The 23,214-nt window shown below is 44.5% G+C and overlaps 2 protein-coding genes across 3 annotated transcripts; one reads left to right on the forward strand and one right to left on the reverse strand.

The window, feature by feature from the left end:
- Positions 1-5,633: 5,633 nt before the first annotated feature.
- On the reverse strand, positions 5,634-11,900 carry LOC135913423 (uncharacterized). Its single transcript, XM_070521215.1, has 4 exons — positions 11,443-11,900; positions 10,446-10,589; positions 7,681-8,163; positions 5,634-5,639 (listed from the first exon to the last, which is right to left on the reverse strand). The coding sequence occupies exons 1-4, from the start codon at positions 11,731-11,733 to the stop codon at positions 5,634-5,636; spliced, it is 924 nt and encodes a 307-aa protein (XP_070377316.1). The 5' UTR covers positions 11,734-11,900.
- A 385-nt stretch (positions 11,901-12,285) lies between these two features.
- LOC135913435 (uncharacterized) lies at positions 12,286-22,826 on the forward strand. Of its 2 annotated transcripts, XM_070521151.1 has the most exons (7): positions 12,286-12,576; positions 13,422-13,492; positions 15,845-15,941; positions 16,348-16,442; positions 20,173-20,395; positions 21,867-21,969; positions 22,580-22,727. In XM_070521151.1, exons 1-6 carry the CDS (start codon positions 12,384-12,386, stop codon positions 21,962-21,964), a joined length of 777 nt encoding a protein of 258 aa, XP_070377252.1. In that variant the 5' UTR covers positions 12,286-12,383; the 3' UTR covers positions 21,965-21,969; positions 22,580-22,727. The 2 variants fall into 2 exon arrangements, with proteins under 2 accessions (XP_070377252.1, XP_070377251.1); XM_070521150.1 differs by lacking the exon at positions 21,867-21,969 and having other exon boundaries at positions 22,580-22,826.
- The last annotated feature ends 388 nt before the right edge of the window (positions 22,827-23,214 follow it).

A 23,214-nucleotide genomic window follows, 5' to 3' on the forward strand; every position in this document is an offset into this window, starting at 1 on the left:
AAACGCCATATACCTCAGTTGTAAATACACATTATTTTACACTCGTGGGTCTGCTTTCTTCCTGCAACATTTTGGTGGAAGGTGTGGGGTACAATCACGGAACTTCACAGCGGACCTCATCTACCTGCCGCCACAATGGCAAATCAACTGACACAAGCGACGCCTCAGCAGCCCGTGCCAACGGTCACCTTCACTCATTTGCGGCACTCAGGGACATTTTGTGGCACGGACAACGCCGACGTAAAGGACTGGCTTACGATGTACAAGCGAGTGTGCGACAACAACAGGTGGGATCCAACAATGATGCTAGCAAATGTGATATTTTATCTATGAGGAACTGCAAAGCAATGGTACCACACACACGAAGCTGACGTAACGAGCTGGGATGTCTGCAAAGAAAAAATGCAAGACCTGTTTGGCAGACCTGTCGGTCGTCAGCTGGCAGCAAAAAAAGAACTTGCGTGCCGCGCTCAGACGTCCACAGAATCCTATGTCATGTACATACAGGATGTGCTGGCCCTCTGTCGCAAGGCTGATAACAACATGACCGAGGTAGACAAGATTGGTCACATACTGAAAGGTATTGCAGACGATGCCTTCAATCTTCTGATGTGTAAGGATTGTGCCACTGTGGATGCAATTATAAAGGAGTGCCGGCGCTTCGAACAAGTGAAGGGCCACCGTGTCGCTCAAACTTTTGACCGATTGCCCAATACCGCCACGGTTTGTTCGGCCCACAGGACTGGAAGATATCACGCGCATCGTTCGCCGTGAGCTTGAGGCCATGGCTCCGGCTCCAGTTCGTTCCGAGCATACCCGCTATCTCCCTTATACAAGCGGTCATTCGGGACGAAATAGCAAGTTTGGGCATTCCATCTCTCCGCTCGGTGCACCATACGATTCACGTACAAGATTTCTCTGGCGACTCGCTCCCAGACGCAAAGCTTTCTGCCACTCCGTCGCAACCCAGCTGACTGGCGCACAGCGGATCATAAACCCATCTGTTTTAATTGTTCCGGTATTGGACACATCGCCCGTCATTGCCGCAACCACTGGTCGTTGCCTCCTCGGTGGTTGTCTCTGAGTCACTACCGCCAAGAACCAGACAATCTTACTTTCTCGCCCTTTATGCTAACTAGGAACATCAACGCCGACAGTGCTCCACCCAGGTCCAGCCACTCCCCATCTCCGCAAGGTCGTAGGTCCTGTTCGCCTCGTTCACTGCTCTTCGTCCCCTTCTGCAACCGGTTGCTTCGCTACGGGAAACTAGGTGGTGCAGCTCCCGGAGTTGAAGCTGCAACTGCAACCCAGCCCACAAATCCTTTGTTGCCCCTGCCTACATGTGGAAACCTACTGGACATTGAAGTTGATGGCGTTCCTGTTAGATCTCTCGTTGATACAGGAGCGCAGCTTTCAGTTATGAGGGCTGCTCTCCGCCAAAGGCTCAAAAAGGTTCTGACACCCGCCGTACTGTACACTGTGCGAGTCGCCGATGGGAGTACTTCACCTGTCCTTGGAAAGTGCACAGCACGTGTGACCATTTGGGGGCCATTATACTGTTGTTCTATTTATCGTCCTTGAACACTGTCCGCACGACCTAATTCTCGGCCTCGACTTCCTTTCGAAACACTCTGCCCAAACTGACTGCTCCGCAGGTGTTGTACAGTTGGATCTGCCACTTCCTGCCGACGCAACAACTTGTGCTTCACACCGCTTATGTTTTGCTGAGATTGCAAGGCTGTCTCCACAGGCGGCTACAAATGTCCTCTTGACGCCCTGTCCTCCCATACCTGATGGCGAGTACGTCATGCCGTCGCTTACTCATGTGGTTTTGTCACGCAATATTGCCCTACCAAGCACCTTAATCCGGATCCGCGAAAACCGCGCACGCATGCCGATCCTGAATTTTGGATTTTTGTCGCATGTGCTGCCACACGGTATCGCCATAGCGCATACCACTCCTTTAGAAGAACTTAAGATTTCTTCTTTGACCTCTGAATCCTTCCTCAGTACCCAACGGACCTTTGTCACCCACTCCTCTGTACTAGACGCCTGCGGATGATGCTTGTAAGACGATCGCCCCCGACCTTCCTTCTGAGCAAACAGCTCTTCGTCACCTCCTGTCATTTTTTGGGACATCTTTGATTTGGATGACCGTCCACTTGACCAGACATCTGTTGTCACACATCGCATCAACACCGGTGACGCCAGCCCTATTCATAGGCGGCCATATCATGTCTCTGCAGCAGAAAGGGCCATCGTGCAGAAAGAGGTAGACAGGATGATGGACAAGGACATCATTGAACCTTCCAGTAGCCCGTGGGCATCACCGATTTTCTTAGTAAAAAAAAACGGCAACTCGTGGCGCTTCTGCATTGACTACCGTCACCTCAACAGGATAACAAAGAAGGATGTTTATCCCCTGCCTCGCATTGACAACGCTCTTGACTGCCTTCACGGATCCCAATACTTTTCATCAATTGACCTCCGCTCCGGCTATTGGCAGATTAGCGTCGATGAGATGGACCGCGAGAAAACCGCCTTCGTCACACCGGACGGTCTGTACCAATTTAAAGCCATGCCCTTTGGATTGTGCAATGTGCCAGCTACATTCGAGCGCATGATGGACTCTCTCTAGCGTGGCTTGAAGTGGTCTACATGCCTCTGTTACCTCGATGATGCGATTGTGTTTTCGCCGAACTTTGAGAGCCACCTGCAGTGCCTCACAACCATACTCTCCGTGTTTCGCAGGGCTGGCCTTCAGCTAAACTCCCAAGTGCCATTTCAGTCGCCGTGAAATTAACATGCTCAGCCCCCCATCTTACAAACACCGCTGGAATCCAACCTGATCCACAGAAAGTTCACGCCGTGCGAAATTTTCCTGTACCTTGTTCAACAAACGATGTCCGTAGTTTTCTGGGCTTATGCTCTTATTTCCGGCGATTTGTGAAAAATTTCGACATCGCTCACCCTCTCACTGACCTTAAGAAAGGCGCCTCTTTCTCTTGGGGACCACTGCAGGAGAAAGCCTTCTCTACCCTGACTGAGCGGCTTACAACTTCCCCAATTCTGTCACACTTTGACCCTTCTGCACCCACTGAAGTACGAACTGACGCGAGTGGTCATGGCATCGGTGCTGTCTTCGCTCAGAATCAACAGGGCCAAGACCGTGTCATCGCTTACACTAGCCGCCTTGTTTCCACGCCTGAGCGTAATTACTCCATCACTGAGAGAATGCCTCGCGCTCGTATGGGCGGTCGCGAAATTTCGGCCATACCTTTTCGGTCGGAGCTTCTGCGTCGTAACCGATCATCACGCCCTCTGCTGGCTCTCCACTTTGAAGGACCCAACTGGACGACTTGCACATTGGGCATTGCGTCTACAAGAATATGCATTTTCTATTATGTATAAGTCAGGGCGCCTGCATAATGATGCTGACTGCCTGTCCCTCTCAGTATGCTCCGAGCATCGGAGAGTGTACGACGGGCTTGTCCGTGAGAGTTCTTTTTCATTCTTGTGCAAGTGAAAATGCTGCGCTCATTAAAGCCAAGATTTGCAATCAAGTTTTGCGTGAAACTTGGCAAGACCGCTGCGGGAAGTGTTACTATGCTCAAGACTGCTTACAAAGAACATGCCCTGTCAGATCGGCAAGTGTTTCAGAGGCACAAGGCCTCTTTGGAAGGCCGGGAAGAGGTTGACGACGAAGACCGTGCCAGACAGCCATGCATGACCACCACGGATGAAAATGTGACGCTAGTCAGGGAACCGCTGAACTCTGACCGACGATTAAGTGTTCATTTAATGGCCGACATGTTAAACATGCCAAAAACTCAAGTTCATGAAATCATTACAAAGGATATCGGCATGCGGAAGGTGTGCGCAAAAAGGGTTTCAAAAGTGCTCACTGTCGACCAAAGGTCGCACTGCATTGAAACGTGCCAAGAAAAGCTCGACATGTGCAATAGTGATTGAAAATTTTTGGACGTCATTACAGGTGACGAGACTTGGGTATTTGAATATGACCCAGAGACCAAAAGGCAATCATCAGAGGGGCACACACACTCATCCCCTCGCCAGAAGAAAGCCAGGATGAGCAAATGAAAGATCAAGATCATGCTCATCTGTTTTTTTACATCCACGGACTGGTTCATCACTAGTTTGTAGAACCTGGAACTACAGTGAACCCCAAAGCTTATGTGGAAGTCCTCAAAGACTGAAACACAGGGTTCAACGCATCCAGCCGGACATCGCAGACAACTGGAAGTTGCACCACGATAATGCGCTGGCCCACAGCGCCTTCATCATCACAAACTACCTGGTTAAAGCAGGGGCGTCAACTATCCCCCAGCTTCCGTACAACGCAGACTAGGCTCCCCCCCAACTTTTTTTCTGTTTCCACGCCTCAAAACACCCCTGAAAGGCAAGCATTTTGGGACTGTGGACGGGATCAGAGCAGCTTGCACCGCAGCATTAAAGGTTATTCCGGAGGAGGACTAACGCAACGCATTCGAGAGCTGGAAGGCTCGCTGGAACTGATGTATCGACTCAAAATGAGAGTATTTGGAACATTTTTAAACACTTGCAAGGATAAATTCAATAAATTATTTGTAATGGCCTTACTGACATTACTTTTAGGACAGACCCTGTACATGAACACAAAAATAATGCACTCTTATAAATCTGTGGGTAGGCACAATTGTATGACAGGAAAACAAATACATGAACCTGTTGCATTGAATTGCAGGCCTATATATAAAAAACCTATATACATAGTGTACAGCCTATATACCAGGTGTCCCAGTTAACTTGGACCAAGATTAATGCCCAAGAGCTCTAGAAAAATCGTACCGACTGCACAGTAGCCGTAGATACTTATGGCCAATATTGTTTTCATCACGAAGTATTAATTACTTTTAATTAGAGAACTTTTTAATTATTGCTTGAATCGCAAACATATCAATTACAAAGTTGTAGGGCACCTCAAATAACCTCCGAAACAAGCATTTTAGTGCTCAGCTTTGCCTCATTGGTTTTTCTGAGAAAGAACAAAAGCGCGCAAAACATCCAAAATACGAGATAGGTACACACTCTGCTACACAAGTGCTCCCAAGCGAATAGCCATGGATACACAGCTTTACTAGTGGCGGCAGCTCGATACAGGGCTTCACACTATGTGATGGTCGCGGCATCAAAAGAACACACCGCTGACGGATTGATAAGCGTAGCGGAGCCTTGTATGATGCAGCGATAAGAGAATGCAGCCGTGCTTATTTCAATGGTTGCTTGTAGGAGCTTGAGTAACGGCGTGCAAGTGAATCTATTTCGCATGTCGCGGGCTTTTGTATTTTCTTGGAAAAAACAACCAGGACCACTTCAGCATGAAATAAATGTTTGATTTGGAGGTTATTTAAGATGCCCTAAAACATTGTAATTATTATGTTTGCGATTCCAGCAATAATTACAAGTTGACTATTTAAAAGCAATGAATTAATAATTCGCGATAAAAAAATACTGGCTGCAAGTACGTACGACTGCCACTACTATGCAGTCGGTACGATTTCTCTAGAGCTCTTAGTTTTTTAATTTTGGTCCAAGTTAACTGGGACACCCTGTATGAAACAATAGAAACAAGCTTACACCTACCACAGACAAAACACAAGCAACTCTGAGGGGAATGTAGAAGGAGCAAAAACAGAAAAGCATATAGTAACAGCATGAGCAATGGTACTTTGTGTGCTGCAACAGCACAAATGAGAGGGACACAAAAGTAGTGCTAATCTCTTTAAGTCGCTTATCGTTCTAATCATTCTAAGAATTTCATAACTGTCAATGTAGTCTCCCTGAGAGGCAATGCACTCATATTATCGGTCGTTTGCTTATTCAAAACTGTTGAGAAATTCTACCACTTCAGTGCTAACAATGTTGCAGTATGTGCACCAAATGAGATATCTTATTATTTTCTCCGCTCATGCTTCAATATAAAAATTTGTTACTTCTCGCTCTCTCCCTCCTCTTGCAAGGACATCTTTACGTTGCTTCAAAAATGCACTTGCTGGCAACACAGCACACAAATGTCTTTGACGATGACTGCAACAACATACATTTTCGTGGATTTTCAGAAGCCATCTCTACTCTGTCTGACGTCGTGCAAACTTCATGTATGATGGTTCCACTCAAGTTATCGGCAACAAATGTTCTTGCAACCTTAAGTTTGCACAAACGAAATACAACACGGCGAACACATGTACATGATCGATGTCCCTCTACACAAGTCGCCAAAATATCCTCGATCTGGCCAAATGTACCATTGATGTACACGACCGAGTTAAGGCGGCGCGACTTATCAAGGCCCTTCGTGCAGTAGAGGAAACTGCCAATCAGCACTTTTTTGTATGAGATGCCACGGTTACCGATCTCTCCTTTTCCGAAAAAAACGACACCACCAGTGCTCTCGGAGTTCTTTCGCAGGTTGTACCCCCTTAAAAAGTACCTCATTAGCCGGTGCTTCGACTCGGCATCCTCAAAGTGGGAACATTTGTCCCATATGATGGGAAGGTGCGACAGAAAATAAAACTTCTCAACCACTTGCCAGCCAGCATAGCGTGTGCCGTTCACAAGTTGCACGAGCTGCCCATTCATGCCCTCAAAAGCATACGCCGAATAATTCCACAATGGGCCCCATACTTCCACTGATGCAACAAGGTGTAGTAAAAGGTGGGCGTTGTATGTCATGTGTGCTATTCCATACAGCTCTTCGTACTCTCTCACAAACTCGCACATTGTCCTGCCAGCTTCTTTCAGTTTTTCTGCTGCGACTGTGTCAGCAAGAAGAAAGTGCATGAGCCTAACAAACTTCAACCAATTCTTGTAGTATGCTCTCGGCAAAATCTTATGGAGCACTATTGGAGAATAAAACAACAACCAGTTGCGCCACTCTGATGCTTTCCAGTACTTCCGGAGTTTAAGTGAGCGCGGCAGCCTAGAAATCTCCCAGATAGGTTTAAAAAGATGCAGCCGCTGGTCGATTTCATTAATTTTGCCTCCAAGACTGTATGGGAACGACATGGAGGTGTCGAACCACATGCATGCCATGTGCCTAACAAAGCCAGCACACACAGCATGCATGTAGTCGACAACGAAACCTGCCGGAAATGAAAAAAATGCCAAATCGAACAGCACGCTTGAACCTTTAACACCACATTCGGCTTGCAGTGTTGCCTCTGCTTTAGCAGCATTTCGCAGAAATGTCTCGTGTGTTCTGGGCGCTGGTCGAGGAGAGACAACAGGGTATACGCGGACATGACCGCTGCCTTTCCGAACAACTTGTCCCTCATGCATGCACCATGCACAGCCATAAGAACCATTAAATTGGCTCATGTTCATTACCATGGCTCTGGCCACTGTGTCAACGCAACAGGGCCCTGGAAAAATTCGCACCTTTAGGACATTTCCTTTCACATCTGTATACTTGAAACCACTGTTGGAGAGAATGTTCATTTGTTCAACAAATGGCTTCAGAAAGGAATTCATTTTGGGTTTTGTGGGACCAAACCACAACCCAGCTAGGAGCATGTGTTTTGCTCTCACTTTCTGGGGCAATTCATTTATTTGAAGAAGAAGTGGCCATATGCTGTACCCAGATGACTCGTAAAGAGGAACACCATCTGTATTCCATGTTACCGACAAGTCATGGGTAGACATTGGCAGGTTGTGGTAACCCTGGCTTGTCGTTACCTCGCCTACATCATACGACAGTTGTCTAGGCAACGACTTAAAGTCTAGTGCAGCGAGCGAAAGTTTGTCTTCGACTTGCTTGGCAATGTCGAATGTAAGAAAATAGTTTTCTTTTTTTTCTAGCATGTCGACAACAAAATCAGCACCACAGGTAGAACAGTGGAGTTCCTGTGCCTGCCTCTCGCCCAGATAAAGTGAGCAAGACGGGCAATAGAAATGTAATGTGGCGTTCTCCCTAGCATTTGTAAATTGCTTAAAAAAGGCATATTTCGACGTTGGTATGGCAGCTTCCTCAGGCACGTGGGCTTCAATAAGCTTCAGAAGGCTCTCAGTTGCCTCCTTAGTGGTGTTATGCCGCAGGCAATGCCCAAGAATAAGCACCATGCTTTCACCAACGGTCACACGTGATCCAGCGTACAGTGGCTCATCCTGCAAAACAAGAAAAACAGTCCTGAATACTGAACTGTCATACATCACATCACCTGTATGCAGGATTACAATACAAAAAAATTGTCAGGTTGACTGGTTTATGTGCACAGTAAAAGCTGCAAGTTCAGCCTTGTGAGGAGAGTAAGCTAAGCAAGAAAAGACAGAAGCACATAGATGCAAGCTATGCCACAACAAGAATTCTCATTTACCTGTTCCTTTCCCTTCTGCTTCCATACTTATATGCTTCGCTTGCACTATTTTGTTTTGTGGTTATTGAGACACAGGTTGTGTTATACTTCTGTCAAATGGGCACCCACAAACTCCTTTTAACTTCGTTGTCTTTATCTCAGTGGAGATGCACTCAGTGTCACATCGTCGCCCTTCTAATAAGGGAGTTAATGGTGCTGTTGGTCAAGGGAGATCGGTGATCTCCTTTGGCGGCTGAAAGGAGTCTTCTCGTGCCCATACTTGCTGTCGTAAAGCTGATGATTTCATTATCGTTTGCATTAAAATTAATCTTGCACGTGTTTGGAATGTTTCTCTTGAATTGAATAAAAGTTCAAGCACAATTCAGCAAGAGTTATGCTTACTACTACACAATACTCTCAACCTAGGCCGCTTGGCGCAATGCTTTTCTAGTCTTTCAGGGCGTTTACAGGCACCCTACAGAATCGGATCAAGTCGGCTTGTCAGGCTGGAATATGCCTGTCGAGTTCATGTAAATGCTAGCCGGTCAAACTGAACAAGCATCGAGTCCGGCTGAGTCAGCCCGACTGCATAGGGTAGTTTGAACCAGACCGGGTCCGGCTTGCCATGCAGAGACTTGCACAAGAATGCTGGGTCAGCGGCGGCAATAGTATCAGGTTAAAGGCCAAGACAAGGCACTGTGCAGTGAAACCTCATCGTAGCAATAAGACCCACAAAATGCACAAAATGCTCCATGCACAAAATTTTGCATTTTGGATATAGTTTGCAGCAGTTCGGGTAGCAGAACGCAGAGCCTACTCGCCATGCTATGGTGGCTAGTCGCGCTGCAAAGGAAACCACACATGAGCACAGGCTGGCTAATGTCACTGTCAGCAATGCTATGTTTAGCGAGCGAACTTTGATTCTTAATGAGGGGCATGACTTTCGCATCAAACAAATTGAATAATATTCTTATGGAAAGAGCATTACTTATAATAGCTACGAGTGTAATTAAAAGTTATATTCTTTTACCTGTACAAAAAACAAACACCGCTGAATGCGCCTCTGGCGGCTACTTTTAAAACCTTGTTATTGGCCATGTGACACGACCGCAACTTCCTTGAGCTCAAACTCCCTTAGGAAGTCTCGCGCACCCTTATGCTGAAGGAGTTCGTGGGTGCCCGTGTGACACGGGTATTAATCAGTCAGCCTGCTAAGTGCAATGACAGTAAATTCACATTGAGTAAGCACAGCACTCTCCACTGTGCAGGTTGCAACATGCTGCATTTGTGTAGATTCATAAAAAAGTAGCATGCAAATCATGTTTACATTTTTTTACAAGTCACCGTGTTGAATTGCACTATGTGAGGAAGTCAAAATATTTTGAAGTAATTCTACTCTAAATTAGTGGCAACAATGCTCAGTATAGTTTAGAGACTCTTGGTGGCCGGACAGATGGATTCATCAACAGGAGTGTCACGTTATGAGCAGATGAGCAAAACGTGAACAAGGTGAATGCAATCAGTTTTGCTCATCGTCTTGAATTTCCATCTCCCGCATTCCCCGTGTTTTCCCTGGACATCTTGAGCAGGTATTTTGGCCCTGTTCCATTTTCTCTGCAGGAGTGCAGGGGATGACAAGGGCTAAGACAAGGAAGGGCGGATGGTCATCTGTTTGAACAGCACAATTTTATGTAATGACAACTAATCTCATTTTACACCTGAGGAGCTGACAAGACAGATGTACTATTTTTTAGTTGAATACCGCAAGAACCGGGCTGCGTACAGACATGTGTGTCAATTTCTAGAACTACAATAATTTAATGCACAGAACTGCAAAAATGACAGCCAACCATGAGCGGAGGCATGGTATGGGTGTTGTGGTGACCAGTAACTAACAGCTGATAAGGAGAAACAAATGTGGAATGAACAATCCTTCATGACAAGCAGGAGTGTCATGAACAAAACCAGGAAAGAATGAACCTTTCATTAATGGATTTGCTCCCACTTAGGATTTTTTGAGGAGGAGAAAGGACATGCCCGTCCTTGACTTATGACTCTATAGTGCCCATGAGTAAGACTACTGAAAAGACTGACCAGTTCTGATGTCTGGTTTGCTGAGGGTTCATGCTGGGGCGACAAGTCCTCGTCATCACTGGAGCACAAGGATACATCATCCAGCAGGTCATATCTCAGAGCATCAGCAGGATCTTCTTCTGTTGCAGAATCTGCTTCTGAATCCTGTGGAAACAGACCTGTTCTGTATTATTACTCAAGAAAAATATATGAAGAATGCAGGCTTAACAGGGCTTACTGCATCATTGCACATAGCAGCAGAGAGTGTAAAGCATATGCTACAGCTATAAAGAGTAACTTTATCTTGCATAATGCTTGACAAAGTTCAAAGTGTGGAGCTGAACAGATGCATGAAGGTTGTAACAAAACAAAAAGTTGTGCCATTCTCTAATTGCTGTCCACTCGAAAGCGACCGATAAACAAATGCTTTCGTACAGTCGAATGATTTATGTACTAATAGGCGCGTTACTTCTATAAAGACGCTTTATACGTTTTTTTTTTTTTTCTGTAGAATATCCTTTGAACTGAACGAACATTTATTTTCTGATAAGCTTGCAACGAAAATCGAACTGTAACTACCGTCATCGCACATTTGATTCCATTACATCTAGATGTGTGTCACGGACACCAAGATTTAGTGACGTTAAGGAATTGAAGGCCTCAACTCAAATGGCGTTAATTTGCGCGAATGTGGCACAGGTATAAGTTCAGTGACAGTTATAATTTACGTGCACGCCAGCGGGGCGGCATTCGGTTCGACGACAGACGTCCATGCAGGCTACTATCACCACTAACGTTTTTTTTTTTTTCTTTTGCGGGCGCAAGTTTGCCAAATGAACTGTTCCAGTTTATTGGTCGACTTCGCCTTGTTCTCTGCCTGCCTGGGCACCGGCCGCACTATGTGCCAACACGCGAAATGCAAAATGATGTACGCGAACATTCACGATGCAGCAATAGCAGATTTGTGTGTTAAAACAAGTCTTGCAAGAAAATTAAACAGTACTTAAGTCGCACTTACACTTTGTACGATATTCAGCTGCCCATCGCTTGCTTCAGGAAGCCCATCACTTATGGAGCCGAGGGACGGGTCTGCTGCTGTGTCGTCGAGGAAGTCGTCACTCGTAGATTCTTCGCCACTTAAAGCGTCAGCCGGCATTCCCACTGCAGCCGCTGCATCTTCCACTCTGTCGGGACCTCCAAGCAGCGAGGGGCCATCACTATGAGCAGCTTTCTTCGCGTGCCTAGCTTCTGTTGAGCGAGGCTTCCCAATATTGTCTTTGAACAGCCACTCTCGGTATCTTTTCGGCATATTTTCAGAACAAATCCGGTAAACGGGGGCAGCTGGCAATTTCCTGCAGGAACTGTGTAGCTATTGACGTACACTGCCGTTGCCTTGCGCTTACTCGGAAAGAGGCCACATGTTCGGATTGTGAAAACAATCGTTGCTACCATACGCAACACGAGGTCATGAGAGGCGGTGGCGCGATAGTTTCCCCTCCACCCCTCTTTACTGCGCCGTCGCGATTTCCACTGCAGATTCAAGTTACAAAAATACGCTTTATTTTTAAAGTATTTGCGCGTTCCAAGTTTATAATAAGCCTTCCAGATGGCGCTACAACAAGCAAGTGTCAAGAAAACTTGTCAACTTGAAGAGTTTGACACCCAACGTTCAAGTACAAATGCAAGTAGTCAATAATAACAATTTATATTAAATTATCAATATTTTCGTACTCCTATTTGTTTTAATTTGTCATTTTTATAACGTTTAATGAGAAATGTAGCCAAAATGAAGAAAATATCTTTAGCCGCTTTTACGTGCCGTTTTAGCCCCTTCAGCAATGCTCGGCTACCAATGCTCGGCTATTGTAGCCGAGCACGTTGTAGCCTAGTCAAGCCAGTCGTTCGCTTTTCGATCCTTGTTGTTTTGTTCTCTGTCGGCTTTTTTTGTTTCATTCCGTAATGTCGCATATTTTAGTCAAGTGGGCGTCGACCGAACAGTGGGATGTGTATGAGACTAGACGCATGGTCGATGTAGCCACTGCCACATCGATTATGAAAGATGCTACTGTGGTGGAGGCTTTAGTCGGCAAAACCTTCAAGGTGCTTTGGAAGGATGGAGACGAGGCATGTGACGCATACCTGGTGGCTGCTGGTAAGTAATGGTGAAAATCACTGCACTTTAAATTTTATTATCTGTGTATTTATTTATCTTGCTACTAGTGCGAGTGCTTGAGCAATAAATAGGCGCTTCATTTCGAGATTGCGCTCCTGTCATGGAGATAGGCTAAAAGTGTGCATCCGCGGCCTTTGTTCGTTATATCGGTCGTTAACTTAAGTGGGAACCACACGAGCGCGATTGAGCGAGTGACGACGTGACGAGACACCCATCGCGTTGGGAATTTCAGGGTGACGAGTGATAAACTATAGAATCCCAAAACCGAGCGATTGCATGCGCGACGGCAATAAGTAGGCTTGGGTGACAGCCGAACTTGTCGCTCATCAATCTCGCATGGCCGTTCGAGCGTGAAATCGCGGCTGTGTGGTTCAGTCTCTACTAAGTGTAGCTTTTTCCAGCACGGCAAATATTGCGCACGGCGCTATATCGCCTGCTTGTGCGTGCATACCCCGTGTACGGTACGGATCTTTTGTCCAGGGACATACGCACCCTGCTTGCGTAATCTTGAGCCATACGCAAGGTAGCACTGCATGGCGAGTGCGGTCCCGCGTTGTTGACAAGATCTCATATGCCCAGTAACGGCGTCTGCACGACCATGTTGTGCTGCACCTTGCAAAAAAGAATTAGCCGCCCCGCAATGCGTCGGATTGCATCGAGTGAACCAGCGTGTTGGCGAGTCAAAGCTGTGCATCCATGGGTGCATTTCGTGGGTCTCAAAACCAAACGTGGAGTCGGGAAGTGTGGCACTAGTACAAGTGGCCCAGCGCTTGCAGGTACTGGGCCTCAGAGGCGTGTGTATCTAATATGCATTATATCTGCAGGTGAGGCAGACAAAATGGAAAGAAAGAGGACGAAGTTAGCCACACGTGCAGAACGCAACCCTTTGACAAAGGTAAGGGCAGAACATTCAATCGATAGTGGAGTGCAAACATCTTCAGCTTGCATAGTGGCAATGGCAACTGTGCTGAGGTACCCACCTCTCTTTTTGTATGACACACCTGCTTTCATGCTCAATAATCAGAATATTCGGTTCATCATCAATCAGTCACTCAATATGCCGTTTCACATGTCAAACACGTCTTGCCTTCTCTTTCCTGCATTTCTCTACAAGCTAACAGAATTTCAATGATTCTAATTTTCTTGCTGCATTGATTACAGTGTGCAGGCAAAAGTTTGTTACTATATGCTGTTTGTAATGTTATGTGCTTCATATTGTTTTTGCTGATGTCATATTAATGTTCTATACTGCTGTTTCGCATGAATATTCCTTTCATTCTACTAATACTTTTTTTTTGCTTCCTAATTCCTTACGAATATGGTTCTCCCCTTGCACAGTGCCTTCTCGAAGGCGCGTAAGGCACTTGTAAATAAATTTCTTGAAAATTCTGCCGTTAAGAATGTCGCAAAATTCGTTACATCAAAGTTGTTATTGATATGAAGAAAGTGAGTGCTTGCACATTAACAGAATAGAGATGGAACAACTGTGCCAATTATGCGAAATATAGCATAAAAACAAAAAAAAGCTATGTTAGCTTTCACTAACTTGTGAAGCTGAAACCAAATGTCAAGCACACTGTCTTCAAACAGCAATTAATAAATCACCGTGGCCTTGAATATGGCTGATCCTATTTGCCCTCCATCCGCAGTTCTCAGGCTTTCACTGGTATCCTGAACTTCCTGAACGAATTTCCTGAACTAACTACTGCTAGACAACGGCAGCTATGTCAGTTCTTCACATCAATGTCGTAAATAGAGGTCGCATAGTTATCTTTGGGATGGCGTGCATGTGTCTTGTGTACGTGGCTTTTGCCCATCCTGTACTTATTGCATTTTTTTTTTTGGTTCTGTCATCGTTGCGCGATGTCTGTTATCAGTGCTATTTTTACTCTTTATTGTTTGTGAAACCGGTTAAATAAACCGAATTTTATTTTTATTTACATTTTTTTTTCTTTTTTTCCTTGTACAGTCAAAAGTCTTTAAACGATGATGTTTATTTTATGCTGTATAAAACAATTGATGTGAACCCTGCTGTAACTCTGTATGTTAACTTCAAGTGAGCCTTACGTAAACTTGTTACAGTATTGCTCACATGTTATAATTATGATTTCATATGCATATATGTGCTGTGAACGTCGGATGCTGCCAATGTAAGGGTCTTCAGGGACTCAGTCAAGCTGTCTAGAGCAGCTTTTAGCCCTGAAGACTATCCAGAATTTTCTGGTGAAATAAACTTTGATTGATTGATTGATCCTGAGACTGGGTATGTTAGAAGCAGGAAAAACTGTGGATGTTGTAATTTTTTAAGTGCTGTTTAGTCTTGCTAAGGAACCATCATAGCATAGGAACCATCTTGCTCAGGTTCCTACGCTTATCTCTTTCACCCATTTAATAAGCTTAAGTGCCACTCTCCCCAAATAGAACTTGTTCATTCTCACTGCAGTAAATTCTCACAGGAAGCCAGCCTCTAAAAAGCTTATGGAACTGATTTTGTACTTTTATTCTTAATGCCTTTCACAAATGTGCATAATGTGGCTTACATTCTTTGACTTTCATTTTGAAAGTCTAAACATACCCAGTGTGTGGTATGCACTGTCTCAGCATTGCCATTTGTTTGGCGTATTTGTAAACTGACCTTGAAAGTATATTTAGCGCCAGCGAACAAAGACAGAAGGGAGATGACACCATAATGCTCTAACGTCAACTTTATTTTCAGTAAACAACCACCTATTCAACCTGTGCACAGTGGCGCCACATCATCCAAATATTTAACCATTCAAAAAAACCATCTCCTTATCTAACAAGTCATGGGTTAAATAGGTGGTTGTTTCCTGAAAATAAAGTTGTTGAAGTTAGCACATTGTGGTGTCATCTCGCTTCTGTCCTTGTTCGCTGGCGCTAAATATGCTTTCAATGCACTGTCTCCTGGATGTTTAATATTGACGAGCACAAACAGTTCAGTCAGCTGACCTTTACAGGAGTACAGGCTGCGATGCATCATTGTGGTGCTTCGCTCTTGGTTACCGTAAATGTGGTTACTCTCAAAGGGTTAAGAAAGAAAACAAACCGCTGTGCTAGGTACTGTTTATTCTTACAGCCTCCTCAGGTGCAGATGCCTATTTAGTGCAGATGCAGCAGTGGGTGTGCGTTAAAGAATCAGACTCCTCTGCAGGATACACATGTATCATTCTCAAACCTGCAGGGAGAATCGACGTTGCTTTTATACAGTTCAGCAATTCTTTTGCAGAAAACGCCATGCTGTGACCACGTGTCACAAATCGAAGCCCTCATGGCGGAAAATGCAGTCCTGAAAGAACGGCTTCGAGAACACAAAGATTTAATCGGTATGTGCTTTTTGATTATTCATACACATCACCAGTGGCCAAAATACCTTTTTGTGCTGTCTATTGCACATTCTCATTCTCCTATAGCAGTGTTTCACAATGAAATTCTTAAGATAATCCTGCTTCGCATGAAGTGAGCGTCAACATGCGAGTGTCTGCAGCCTAAGCTGAGGCAACAATCAACTATACGGAGATTGATAAGTGGCAAAAAATATAAAGTGCAAGCTTTCATAGCTGCCAGTGAAGCAGAATGGAGTAATGTGCAGTGTCATGACCTGCACAGAAGTTTCAAAGCTGCCCATCATGGCATCACTAAAAGCTCTCTAATCAGCAGTCAGTGCTCCTATACATCTTACTCCATGGTAGAAATGCTTACTCTTGAACTTCTTAATTCTTCTTCTTTCAGACACTTCCAAAATGCTTAAAAAGCTGCAGCGGGCTGTTGACAAGTTGACATCAGCTTCTGAAGGGGCAAAGCCTGCCGAGCCTGAAGAGAACACGGTAAGAGTTTTCCTGCAATAACTTGCTCGATCTGTGGTGTGCAGCACTTGTTTATCAACTTCTCAGCACCAGTTTAATTAATGCCTAAGTAAAGGGACCCTGAAACTATTTTGACAAATGCACTAAATAGTTAAGGGAAGTTTACATTGACCGCAGTCGTGGCCGAGTGTATAGGGCGGCCGCCACGGCAGCGGTAGGTGGACAGTTCGAAACCCACCGCTCGCACCCATCAAAAAAAAAAAAAAATAGGTACAGGCGCTCCCGAACCCATTACCGGGTAGTGTTCGGGTTGTATCGCCTGGGGAGTGCACCCTGATGCCTAATTCGCTAGTTTCGAAATGTAACCCGCAAGGGTGGATATGTTCACTGGCCGTTATGCGGACACGGCTGCATTCATCAGCATCACGCAGATCATGTAGTGCACGGCTGTTTCCATAAGTTTACATTGAGGACACAGTTTGAATGCTCTGGGTTAACTGTGTACTGTTTAGACATGTAGATTCACACACACAAAAATAACCATTGCTGGCAGGCGCGTACCCAGGATTTTTTTCGGGGGGGTCCTAACCCAAGGTAACTTTTCTATGCAAATGAAGAGGGGAGTAGCTTTAGTAGTACTAATATAAATAATGTCCACCATTCAGCATAAGGATGCGTAAACCCACAAAAGAGAAATGAAATAAGGTGTATATCACAGGTAGGTCTGTGAGATAACCTCTCCTTTACTTGGCAAACAAGGAACCACATCAAATGTACTCGCGCAAAAAAGAAGCGCCAGAAGAACACTGCCAAGAACAAGAAAACAAGCAAAAGTGTAAAATAATGATTTATATAGTAGCATGACACTTAAAAAACAGCAGTTGGCAACCAAGGCACACAGACTGCGCGAGGTTGTGTTACTCTGCTAGCCAATCAGAGAAGCAAACAAAATCATCATCATGCGGGTTTTTCAAGATGGCGTTGTACTTGATAGCTCCGGAGCATCCGCTGTTCTTGAAGAGTCTTTTCATCGGAAGGAGCAGTGAGGTGTACAACAGACATGGACAAAGTGTATGGAGTCTGAGCATTTCACTCTTCAAATGTCTGCCTAGAGTGGTTGCTTAGTGACTATGGTGTTGGCCTGCTAAGTGCAAGGTCCCGAAATCGAATCCCGGCCACGGCGGCTGCATTCTCCATGGGGGCGAAATGCGAAAACACACATGTACTTAGATTTAGGTGCACATTAGAGAACCCCAGGTGGTCCAAATTTCCGGAGTCACCCGCTACGGCATGCCTCATAATTGGATCATGGATTTGGCACGTAAAACTCCATAATTAATCTTCAAAAGTCTGCGGTACAGTTAGTTTCACTGCTGAGCCGGTTTCGCTCATGAAACTTTACTGCCAACTGAAGTTAAACTTGAAGATAAAGAGTTCGATCGAAGCAAGCATTTTATTTCGGTTCAATAAAGAATTAGGCTGTCGCCATTCCACTATAGCGGGCGAGGGAAAACATAAAATTACGCACTACTAATTTTATTTTTGTGGTTACCGCCTGATTTGCGCAACAGGAAAAGTTTGAAGTACGAATTATTTGCAGCCTTGCGGAGGAGCAGTGGCTGGCAGTTATGAAGGCGTGGGCGGGGCTTCACTGCAGACTTAAATTGTATCCGGCTATAGTAGCGTTCTTTTAATTATCTCTGGAAGAATTATAGAGAATTATATATTTGTGGAACAATCACAGTTCTTTTTAATCCCTCGTTTACTGCTCTACCACGTTAAGTGCCAAAACTCACTCGTGTTGTTATTTGGGAAGTTGCATAACGATGCCTGACCACCAGTCCCATACAACCGCGTAGAGCGCAGAACGCTGCAGTTCTAGACGTACTGTGCCCACTGCGCAAGGTTAGGAAAACGCCTGCATAAACACACAGCTGAGAAGTGGCTACATCAGGTGGCTCGACTGATAACTGTAGAAGCATCATTCAAAATGCACGGAATTATTGTGCACTTCCGGCGGCATTTTCTCTATGTCCTTTAAATAAAAAGACGTTGATCGATAAATATTTTCACAAACGACGGTTAAATTAGTTCATTTTTGCTTTTTCTTCCTGTTTGGTTGTTGCCTTGGCTCTCTCCTTTAGTATATTGCTTAATTTCTCAACTACTTGTAACTCTTGTTTCCAGTTGCCAATTTCGCACGAACAGTGCTGCGCAATTAGGGAAAAACCAGACTATGTAACGGGTGACAGTCATGTTGCTTATGGGTTTAAATGTTATTGCAGGGTTTGGTTATGGATGCTGTTTCGTATGATCTTGTTATCCACCTCATCTAATCCATATCACGGGTATATATGGTTCCAAGGCTCTGCCAGCGTCGCAGCGATCCGTCACTTGAGGAAATAATGAAGCAAAAGGAAAAGTTAAACGGTGTTTTCTCCAGCTGCAGCTCGTTCCTCGAACATGTAATCAGACCAGCTGACCACGAACGAAATCCCTTTCCTGGTCCCTGGATTAATCTAAACAAAGAAGGTTGAACTAACGAAGCAACAGCGATGTGCGTGACCGTTGAACAGATGGCGACTGAACGTATCTTGAGTTATTAGTGCGGGCACTGAATCGATGAGAAAACTGACCGTCACACCCCTGGAGATGCCGATAACTACCACCATCCAAAAGGAGTGAAAAAGGCAGCAAAATGTTGACTGCCGAATAGCTGTTAAGTCTCAACATTGATCAGGTGGTGCTTTAGAAATGTGTGTGAGGAGTGGTGGCGTGGGCGGGGAAGGGGCCCCTCCTGGGTATGTGCCTGATTGCTAGCAATCTGTATGTGACACAGCTGTATGCTGATTTTTTCCAACCCTGCTTCTTTAACATACTTAACGTGACATCACAACAACGCAGGCTTTAACTTAATTCCGAACTTTAAAATAATAGTGAAATGTTATTTAGCCGCAAAACGCTCAAATACTAAGGCAAATGACTGTCAGCTACCACAGTAGCGACCTACTTTCGGTTATCAGAGGAATCCAACGGGCTAGGCAGTGTTGCACAGGCATTGTCGTCGTCAGCAACGTGTTGGTGTGAGATCCAAATGCCATCTCTGCATTTAATCTGAATTCGCACTCACAGTTTGGGGTCCGTTTCTGCTCGGGGAGAAACCAAACAAATTGAGATGCTTGATGGCTCAAAGAGCTCAACCGCGTCACTGGTGCTCTTCTCGAACTCGCAAGTGGAAGTAGACGAGAATAATATCACAGGATGATGCATTATGCAAAAAAGAGGTGAGGCGTGCAGACAGGACACAAGAGAATAGAAGTGGACAACACGAAAGCCACTTCTCTACTCTTGTATTCTGCCTGCACGCCTCACCTCTTTTTTTGCATAATGAATCCTTACCAACTAGCTCAGCTCTCTGTCATTCTAAGGATGATGCATGCCTCCAGAAGCTGGGGCTGAGCCGCCAGCTGTGACACACACATATTGAGGAGGAATAACACAGCCTGACATGCCAGAGGAGGAGGGCAATGTTTACTGGCATGCCTTAATAGTCAACGTATTAAGAAAGTTGTACTGCAAAAGGGTCACTTTACCACAATACTCCCTGCCTCATCACTGTTCTGAAACCGAAATAAGCCATTCCAGGGTCTTCTTAAGGTAGTTTGCTGTTAGATTTTATGGTGTTCTGTAGTCAAACTACGCAGTTATATTTTGTGAACATACCCATGCCTTGTGTTCTTTCTTATTGCAGCAACGAGATATTGGTGGAGGCGTCATGGTGTCTCAGGCCACACTGACGAGGCTGGAACAAACCTACCATGATGCTCCATGCAAATTTTCAAGGGCACTGATTAGGGTGCTTTTCACTGATGAGGAGCTTGCCAACAAGACACTTTTTGGCCGGCAGGCAAACAGCCATAAAGAAAACAAGGTGAAACCAGCCTTGGACCAGACGAGGGTCTCTGCACTCCTTGGTATGTAACTTTTTTTGCTAACTAACCTGACGTAACCATTATAAGCTATTCTCATGTAAAAAGACGTAACAAGTGGAGGAAAATTTGTGCATAAGCAATAAAGCAAGGTTACTTAGGCTAAACAATTTTTTGCGACAATCCTTTAGATTTCAAGACATTCTCTGTAGTTACAGGCGAGTTCATTGCTGAGATGTGAGCATTCTTTCTAGCGTATGATAAGTCAGGTTAAAAAACAAGCAATAGCTGATTGTTTGCCTTTGTGTGAAGCTCTGAAGTTCTATCTCTCACAAAGCACTTTTCCCTTTGCTTTAGTAACCTTGCTTGACTTGTTTGCAGTATACCCTAATATAACAAATGCTTATGAAGGAATGTGTGGTTGCAGAAACCACATTGTTCAGCTTGATGACATTACAGCACTGTGTCGTGTAATCTATCATTCATTTGCTGCGTTCGACATACGTAAGATACTCTGAATTTGAAAGTATGTGTAAACCCGCTATGACCATCATTTGTGTCAGCCTCAATCATTTTTGCTGCAAGAGGAATCAAGCCTTTTTTTATTTGTTCTATCGTTCTTCAACGCACCTTATTCCATGCTGTACCATTTATTTTTTATCTCTGAACAGAATTTTCAGGAATTGCTAATGCCATCATTGCACCTCGCACTTGGTATCACTTATATAGCAGGCATCACATGTTTAACAAATAATAGCTGAAGGCTAAGTTGTGGGGATACTTATCCTTTGTAATTTGATTTTGTGGCACTTGTTTCACTTAATAAGCAATAGTAGTTCATCAGTATGTGAATGTATTCAGTTTTAGCAATTCAATAAGCACAAACTTTAAGGTTGTGTCGTTAAAGTGTGCTGCAAGATGCACTGGTGTCCCAGTTACCCCTAATTTTTTGCAGCAGGACAGTGATTGGTGCACCAATGCTTTCTACCTCACATTTTCAGTTTCCTATACCCTGAATGCAGTGCTGGTATAGAGAATCAGCTCTAACTAAAGATGTCTTGGATATCAATGGCTATAATTGTGCTGTTGCAATATGTGCCCTTAAGGCAACTTAAAGCAATTAGCATACATTTGTAAACTGCCAAATTTTGTGCTGTGATTAGTCACACATGTAATGTTGCTTTTTTAGTCAACTGCAGAGGCAAAATCTTAATATCTGCAACAGCAGAATTTTAGAAATTTTGTTGAAAATAAAAACAATGATCCTGGTATAAGTGCAGTTTATGCCTACAGGTTTCCTATTTGCAGTCTTCCATATCTATTTTTTTTTTCTTGCAATCTACACCTTGTTAAGAGCTATTACACGCCCAGCTCAACTGTACCACTTTTTGCTTAGATATCATTTAGCTAGTTGCTTTTGTTCTGTGTTCCATACAACTCTTTCTCTCCTAAAATGTCTTCTGACCTACTGGAATAGTGCATATTAGGTCAACACTCCTTTTCTCTCTTTCTACAGAGTATTCTTTTAATGTCTGGATGTTGCTGTGTCTTATTGGCTCTCCATGGTTTATTGTTGCCAATACAGTGCTGCATTCTTCACCTGTTTCACCTTGAAACAGGTGGGTAGGCCTTATTATGGTCTATGCAGTGTTTTCCTAAGTGGTTGGATGTTTCCGTTGAAAGTGCTCATTGCTACAAATGAAAGTGCTAATGAGTTGGGGAAAAATTTTGCTACTGTAAATATCTTGCATGCCTGCTTCTGGTGGGCATTACACTGCACTTGCCACAGGATACTAAAAGTAACCTAGCTGGATCCAACTAAGTCATTTTTACATGCACAGAAAAACTTCGGTGTGCAGTGCCAGCTGCAATGCCTTGCTGCCCCTTCACATGCATTGTTGCCGCCACAGACTGGAGCTGAACTCGTGATTCTTAGTGCAGAATCCCAGCATGTTGTTGCCTCTGTGTTGATGTCAACACCACTAACAAATCTTACTGCACTGACTGGCATTATATTGACTGCAATATGGCATGCTGGATTCCAGTTAATCTCAATTCCAAGTCATCTTGGTTGGCTGACCAAAATTCAGGAAATAGTTCAAGCTGTATGACCCTTGTGTTTTGCCAATATATGGCAAGACGTGTTGTTCGTCATATTATTTCAGGGTTGTACTTCTCAAGATATGTCCCTAAATAATGTCTTGAACATTAATTTTCATTCTTTTACAGAATACACATGCAGCAGATTCAAGTGCTCAGATGTGAAAGTAAAGAGAAGCCTGGGCTCTATGCTGCAAAAAATGGGAGCAAGGAATGACGCCTGTTTCGAGGAATGAAGTGCTGGAAAAGAGGTCCTACTACTTCATTGTTCATTGTGCTGTGACAGGCACTGGCAAATAAGGTTAGTAGAAAAAAAACACATTTTTTCCCCACTAACTGCTAGTGCCTGTCACAGCACAACAAACAGTGAAGCTATATGCAAACCACTCAAATAAAGTCAAATCGATAAAAAAAATCATATTGCATCTGGTATTTCATTGCATGCGTGCATGCCGATTCCCGGTAGGTGGGCTGCACAAATTCTGTCAAATGTCTGCTTATATGCTGCATCCTGTGACCACAATCTCGACAGACTCCCAGAAATGCTGTATCCTGCGGCTACACGGATTGAGCAAACTCTCTGCAGAAATGCTGTATCCTGTGGCTACACAGATTAAGCAGACTTTCTGCAGAAATGCTGTATCCTGCGGCTACAGAGACTGAGCAGACTTTCTGCGGAAAGCGTGTACCAATTGGGCGCTGGGAGGTGACAGGGGGTGACAGAAAGTCTGTCACATGTCTTCATATATTCTGCATCCCGGGTG

Source organism: Dermacentor albipictus, chromosome 7, assembly GCF_038994185.2.
Source record: "Dermacentor albipictus isolate Rhodes 1998 colony chromosome 7, USDA_Dalb.pri_finalv2, whole genome shotgun sequence".
In the NCBI taxonomy this organism is placed as follows: Eukaryota; Metazoa; Arthropoda; class Arachnida; order Ixodida; family Ixodidae; genus Dermacentor; species Dermacentor albipictus.